Source organism: Trematomus bernacchii, unplaced genomic scaffold (assembly GCF_902827165.1).
Source record: "Trematomus bernacchii unplaced genomic scaffold, fTreBer1.1, whole genome shotgun sequence".
NCBI classification, from domain to species: Eukaryota; Metazoa; Chordata; class Actinopteri; order Perciformes; family Nototheniidae; genus Trematomus; species Trematomus bernacchii.
The window spans coordinates 1,444,900-1,452,444 of NW_022987733.1; the positions used below are offsets into that span (position 1 = coordinate 1,444,900).

The 7,545-nt window shown below is 43.0% G+C and overlaps 1 protein-coding gene across 1 annotated transcript in view; it reads left to right on the top strand.

Moving 5' to 3' along the window:
• Positions 1-7,545, top strand: part of bbs9 (Bardet-Biedl syndrome 9) — a 186,893-nt gene that overhangs the window by 139,480 nt on the left and 39,868 nt on the right. Inside the window, 1 exon segment of the mRNA XM_034145825.1 lies at positions 6,605-6,715. Within this exon segment, the coding sequence (XP_034001716.1) occupies positions 6,605-6,715 (111 nt within the window).

Genomic DNA, 7,545 nt, shown 5'->3' on the forward strand with positions numbered 1-7,545 from the left:
CACACACACACACACACCACAACACCACACACAAACACAGTTACACACACCCCTGGTGAAATCAGGAGTGTTTACCACATGATTCCTTAATCATTGTACTCTCTCCCCGCACGAACACACACACACACATTTTATTAATTGAAACCTCTATAATGTTCTACGTGTAATATCTTCTCATATCACAGTTACTCAGACCATTACTCAGTTCACAGACCAATTGAAAGCAAGCGGACTACACACACATCCTCCCATCCACACACCCCTTTAGTGCGTGCGTGTGGTGTGTGTGTGGTGTGTGTGTGTGTGTGTGTGTGTGTGTGTGTGTGTGTGTGTGTGTGTGTGTGTGTGTGTGTGTGTGTGGCGTGTGCGTGTGTGTGTGTTGCAGTTATTTTCACAGTGTTCCACTGGTAGCTGTGGTTTGGGGCCTGCATCTATTTTAATACCTAAAGAGAGGGGAGAAGATGGCTGTGCACATATGTATTATGTGTGTGTGTGTAAGGAAAATACATGTAGTGTGTGTAAGTGTAGGTCATGCTGTGTGTAATCCGGGCAGCTGTCTTTGTTCTGTCTCTGTGGTGTTTCCAAATTGAAGAGTTCTCCTCCAGAAAGCTAAATATAAACCAGCAGAGGTCTATTTTAGAAAGATTCAATCATTACCTGAAGTTCATTTTTCAATAAATCTTAAATGTGGGAGACTTTTTGTTTTTCAGCCATGACGGTTTCTTACTTTCTTACTCACAAACTAAAGTACTTCAGTCAGAGAACAAACATGGCAAACATCTCTGTTTACACTGTTGGACATACACACACCTCATATGATGTGTGTCTTCAGATCAGGTGTCTGGTTCACACTCTTCCTGTTTCTTGATGTGTCTTTTCAAAGCCTTGGAGCGTGTGTACGGCAAATTAGTGGGTCTAACTTGCTATATGTACTGTATGTGTGTGTGTGTGTGCATACAGAGATGTGTATGTTGAGGGGGGATTGAAATAGCGTAAAGCCCACAGCCAAATTGCTGCTCACCACAGCAGCTCAGTGTGTCCCCCATCTTCAGTCCCGCAGCCAGAATAAAGCAGGAATGTTCTGGAGCCTCTGCAGACCCACACAGCGCTGAGCAGCTTCTCCGTCAACCAAAGCTGTCCAGAACCGGCCCCAAGCGCCACTTAAATGGCACAAACTGTCTCAAAACTATCACAACATTTAACTTTCTTTAAGCTATCCCTCAATTTGTTCTGGAAAGACCAAAATAAACAGCTGTTGAGATATTTGCCCACAGATGTCAACAATGTTTGACAACGGTTACTTCCAGTTTTCAAAATTCCCAGATTATACCAAGCTATATCTAAAATACATCAAAACTCTACCAACACGTTCTGCGAAAGGCCTGTAACTCTCACTAAGGGACCCATAACTATCTCCAAATACCCAAAGCTTGACTCTAACATCTATATTATATTTCCATTTACATTATTACATGTCCTTTGTCTCAACCTAAAATATAGAAAATCGAAACGGGAAGAATCCTGCAAGCACATTAGCTTTGAATTAGCCAAACATTTCTTAGTAGTAATTACAGAAAGTACACAACCGAAAACAATCTGCCCCTTCCTTCAGACTTCCTTACAGAGCCCCTCCTCCAACACACACGAACGCACACATGACCAATGAGGGCACGAGATAAATTTGTGCACGAGATGGAAGGCTGACAGGCAGGTAGGCCATCGGCTTAAAATGATTGGTCGTGCTTTTTTACAGTACTACAGCTTCCACAGATGACATTTTTTAATGTATTTATTGTCAAAGCATTTAATATATTCATTGCTATCGGGATGTTAAGAGCATTCCATGGAATATAACAACAAGTGAATTACCTACCCCACCTTTAAACTAACACTAACTTAAAGTTGAAATGTCTATAACCACACTAAAGATCCCCCAATGTGTGCCAACATCCTTCCTTCTCCCTCCCTTCTTGTCCTCAGACATGATTTTTTCCAACGTTCTCCAATCCCAATGCTCAAACATCCAAAGACCAAATACTATATGCATCAGTGTACATCTCACAAATGCACAACATTTAAAAAAAAAACGGTTACTTCCAGTTTCCAAAAGGCCAAGTCTGTACCCAGCTATGTCTAACATACATCCAAACTGTACCAAGGTGTGAATAAGAAAATAACGTAGTGTATGTGAGAGAGGAATTGTAGTATGTATGAGGGTATAGTAGTGTGTGTGAGAGAGAATGATAGTGTATGTGAGAGGGATTGTAGTAGTGATGAGGGTATAGTAGTGTGTGTGTGAGAGATCATAGTGTAGTGAGAGAGGAATTGTAGTATGTATGAGGGTATAGTAGTGTGTGTGAGAGAATGATAGTGTATGTGAGAGGATGTAGTATGTATGAGGGTATGTAGTGTGTGTGTGAGAGAATGCTAGTGTATGTGAGAGAGGGATTGTAGTATGTATGAGGGTCTAGTAGTGTGTGTGTGAGAGAATCATAGTGTATGGGAGAGAGGAATTGTAGTATGTATGAGGGTATAGTAGTGTGTGTGAGAGAATGATAGTGTATGTGAGAGGGATTGTAGTATGTATGAGGGTTATAGTAGTGTGCTGTGATGAGAGAATGATAGTGTATGTGAGATGAGGGATTGTAGTATGTATGAGGGTTATAAGTAGTGTGTGTGTGTGAGAGAATGATAGTGTATGTGAGAGAGGATGTAGTAACTATGTCATGTCCTGAATGTACCAAATGTTACATCATTTGCAAGATAGTTTTTGGAGTCTTTAAGGCCATTTAACGTTCTTTTTTTTAGAGAATTTGATGCATTTAGGAAATGTAGTATCGTCCAGGATTGTTTTTTAAGGTTAGAGTTCGTTTCAAGGGTCCTTCGAGTTGGAGATTGTTGGTTTATTGCGTCTGTGCTCACACCCTGCGTCCCTGATTGTGATTGTTTTGTGTAGTACGCTTCTACATCACTGTCAACACTGGTTGTATCTTCTTGCGTCCACAATTACTCCTGCTGCTAAAATATATCACCACTATTACTATAACTTATCTACCTGAAAGGAACCCTACAGTACGTATGTTGCTGTTTTTACATCTTAATCAGTAACACTACAACACATACTGTATATCTTCTATTTTACAACACATGCACTTTTCCTTGCACCACTCTAGTTATTTTTGAATATATCATTACTACGATTGCTTTGTGGTTGTAACAAGTCCCACACGCTGTAATAATCACACGGACGTCTTGCTTTTCTTGGGTGTTGAAGTGTTTTCGAAAGTGGGTGCGGAGTATTGAGCCTCAACCTCGGGCTTTGTCTAAAAACTGATAACCCGACCGTACGACGAATATAGAGGCGGGCCACGGGCGAGAGAGAAGAAACACAGATACACACCGCAACTCTGACTATTTACAGAGAGGAGGACAGGGAGGAATGTGTGAGAGGTCAGCGGTAAGACTGTGTGTGTGTGTGTGTGTGTGTGTGTGTGTGTGTTGTGTGTATGTGTGTGTGTGTGTGTGTGTGTGTGTGTTGTGTGTGTGTGTGTGTGGTGTGTGTGTGTGTGTGTGTGTGTGTGTGTGTGTGTGTGTGTGTGTGTGTGTGTGTGTGTGTGAAAATGTGAGTAAGTTGCTCCAGAGGTGGGCTATTTCCTTACCTGATGTTGATGTAAGACTGAGGTTAATAAAACACACACACAGACCCACACATTCCCCGTGGAAATTGTAAGACAGCGTAAAAAAACTGGCCTTAGAAAACACCTGCCCAATTAAGAGCGAGGCATATCCCATTTCAAACAACTGTGAGTGTGTGTGTGTGGTGTGTATGTGTGTGGGTGTGTGTGTGGTGAAGCCACAGGCTGTGCTCTCACCAAAGAGAACAAGATTGGCTTTAGAGAAGGCCAGGATAAATATTAGAGAGGGCCTTAGGGTAATCTACACACACATACACCACACACACACACACACACACACACACACACACACCACACCACCAACACACACACACACACACACACACACACACACACACACACACACACACACACACAGACGCAGACGCCGTGGGGGAGATGGAGACACACACACATTCTCAGACACCTTAAGGTAGACACGATGGCAGACACACACGCACACTGTGACTCGCGCACACACACACGCCACAAAGGCACGATGTGTGTGTAGCGCATGTTTTAAAACGAAAGTACCGTGAAACTGGACACAATCCTCGGGGGGAGGAGAGGAAATTAGGAGAAAGGAGGGATGAAAGGAGGGAAGGAAGGAAGGAAGGAAAGACGGATGGGGGAGAGAGGAGGCGAGGTGGGTGAGGAGAACACAGGGAAGGAGAGGGAGGACGGAAAGGATGATGAGGGAGCAGAGGGGGAGAGAAAATAAGGAAGAGGAGACAGAAAAGGAGGAGAGGAATGAGGATAAGGAGGGGAGGAAAGGAATGAGGAAAGGGGGATGAGGAGGGGACACAGAGGTGGGACGGAGGAGAGACAAGGCGTCCAATTCATGGGCCTCAGGAGCTCCCTAAATCCAGACTGATCCAGGGGATTCTGAAAGGGATTTTGGTCACACACACACTCTCTCACACATGAGAGCTTACACACACACACACTTGCAAACCACATGTTCAACACGGTATCCCGCGGCTGCCTTTTCCTCCGCTAAAACATTTATTAGGATGTAGCTGTTTTACTTTCACTGTTTTCTGTTAAAATGTATGTCATTCATGTACATCTCAATGACTCTCTCATTACAGGACACAGGAGTTGTTTCAAGGTCACCTAGTATGCAACTCCTCTTCTTCATGTCTCTTCTACATCACATGTGTCCCCTCTTCTTCATGTCTCTTCTACATCAACATGTGTCCCCTCTTCTTCATGTCTCCTCTACATCAACATGTGTCCCCTCTTCTTCATGTCTCTTCTACATCAACATGTGTCCCCTCTTTTCATGTCTCCTCTACATCAACATGTGTCCCCTCTTCTTCACGTCTCTTCTACATCAACATGTGTCCCCTCTTTCATGTCTTCTACATCAACATGTGTCCCCTCTTCTTCATGTCTCTTCTACATCAACATGTGTCCCCTCTTCTCATGTCTCTTCTATATCAACATGTGTCCCCTCTTCTTCATGTCTCTTCTACATCAACATGTGTCCCCTCTTCTTCATGTCTCTTCTACATCAACATGTGTCCCCTCTTCTTCGTCTCTTCTACATCAACATGTGTCCCCTCTTCTTCACGTCTTCTACATCAACATGTGTCCCCTCTTCTTCATGTCTTTCTACATCAAATGTGTCCCCTCTTCTTATGTCTCTTCTACATAAACATGTGTCCCTCTTCTTCATGTCTCTTCTACATCAACATGTGTCCCCTCTTCTTCATGTCTCTTCTACATCAACATGGTCCCTCTTCTTCATGTCTCTTCTACATCAACATGTGTCCCTCTTCTTCATGTCTCTTCTACATCAACATGTGTCCCCTCTTCTTCATGTCTCTTCTACATCAACAGTGTCCCTCTTCTTCATGTGTCTCTTTCATCAACATGTGTCCCTCTTCTTCATGTCTCTTCTACATCAACATGTGTCCCCTCTTCTTCATGTCTCTTCTACATCAACATGTGTCCCCTCTTCTTCATGTCTCTTCTACATCAACATGTGTCCCCTCTTCTTCATGTCTCTTCTACATCAACAGTGTCCCCTCTTCTTCATGTCTTCTTCATCAACATGTGTCCCTCTTGTGTTAAAGAGTCTCTGAAAGTTTCAGGAACAAAGATTCTCTCTCTTTTTGTCCTGATCCATTTCTATAAAAACCTGTCTGAAAATGAGCTGATCAGATTTTGGCCACTTTATGATGTCATAACGATGTGTTGGCTTGTGCAACCATTAGCCAATCAGCAACCAAGGTAACACCCGTAGTATTATTATTATTATTAACTGAGCAAACCGACATGTCACAGTGATGCAAACTGGAACACATGGCCAAACCAAATAGAAAACAAGGTGTAATTAAGATGAAGAGGATACAAAAGGGCACTGATGAAACCCAAACCCCCCGTTTGACATGAAAGCATGGTTTGTCCCAATGTGAGTCCTCAGCCAAAGTACCAAGGCCTTTATTAAATAGGACAGTGATGTATCTTGAAGGGAACGTTTTGTGTTAAACCTGCAGGGATGCACTTTAAGGCACAGCTTACAGTATTACATGAAGGGTGCAAGGTCTGTAAATATCATGTTCAGGATGTATACATGTCATGTTCTTTCATATATTCCCATCAAGAGAAGAACAATCACGTACATGTAAAGGTCAGATGTGAAAGACCTGAAAAAGGAGTGTGGGAAATGGCTTTTAGTTAAAGCTACTTGTACATGAGATATCTACAGACATGTGAAAGGAGTGCTTGTTGGCAAAGGCAGATTCAAGATGTGTCCTCATGCTAAACTTTGCAATAATGCAGATTCCTGGTAAACTGTCATAGACCATCCGATGAAAACTCGTCCTCCTCCAGTCGAGCTGCAGAAGGCATTATATTGTAGTATTCAAACTGTGCTTATGTAGTACATTCTGTCTGATGTCATCCCCTTTTCTTTTCTTCAGGAGGTGTTGAGCCCATTGCCGAGGTGTCTGCTGACGGAGAGGAGCCGGAACTTCAACAGGAAGCCACCAAGTTCATCAAGAAGAAACAGCCGTCTAAGAAAGTCAAGAAAGGTAGGATCACTCCTCCATCCCTCATCTCCTTTTCTACCGCACTGTCATCTCATCTCCGTCTCCTCCGACTCGTGTCAAACATCCATCCCATCCAAAAACACTGCTCCCTGCTTGAGACTAAATCCTGAGCAGATCTCTGATATCTGTTCACTGTCGGTCTCACTGTGTCTAATCCCCCTATATTTCCCCTCACGGCACAGAGCTCTGTCTCGGGTATCGGTACATACCGCTCGACTGCTGCTGGCTCACCGTCGGCACAATCAGCAGGGTCAGATTGTAGTCGGTGCCAGGACATTAGATCAAACGATGCAGCCCGGATGGTGCTTTTTGCTTGCTTGAGGTTGGGTCGATTTTCTGGTTTTGAGAGCGTACGTCAGAGAATTAGTTGTCTCAGGTGTAATCAATTCAAACACAAGTTGTCATATCAGACGATCAGAAGATGAAGAAAAGTGAAAATGACTCTGATATGTAAGGAGAGAACGGCTAATGCCACATTATAGAAGAAACAAGTACCTGCTCATCAAAGTATTTCTGGTGAATAAGTCATATGGTTGATTTTCAACGACATGGAGCTTTATATAATCGCATTCCTCAATAGCTATTTAATGTGCTGTTGATGAGCCAATTTATTTAATCGTTTATTTGGCAGGGACAATGCACAGAATGATGAACACTTAAAACATTACAATGTATCAAGCGTAACAGTGCCAGATTTAGCTTTGAGCTAATTCCATCCGCACTCCCTCACAGACTGGCTTTGGCTAAAATCATCCATGTGATACGAGAAACTCATTTGTGGGTGCTACGTAATGTATGTGAATTTAAAATGA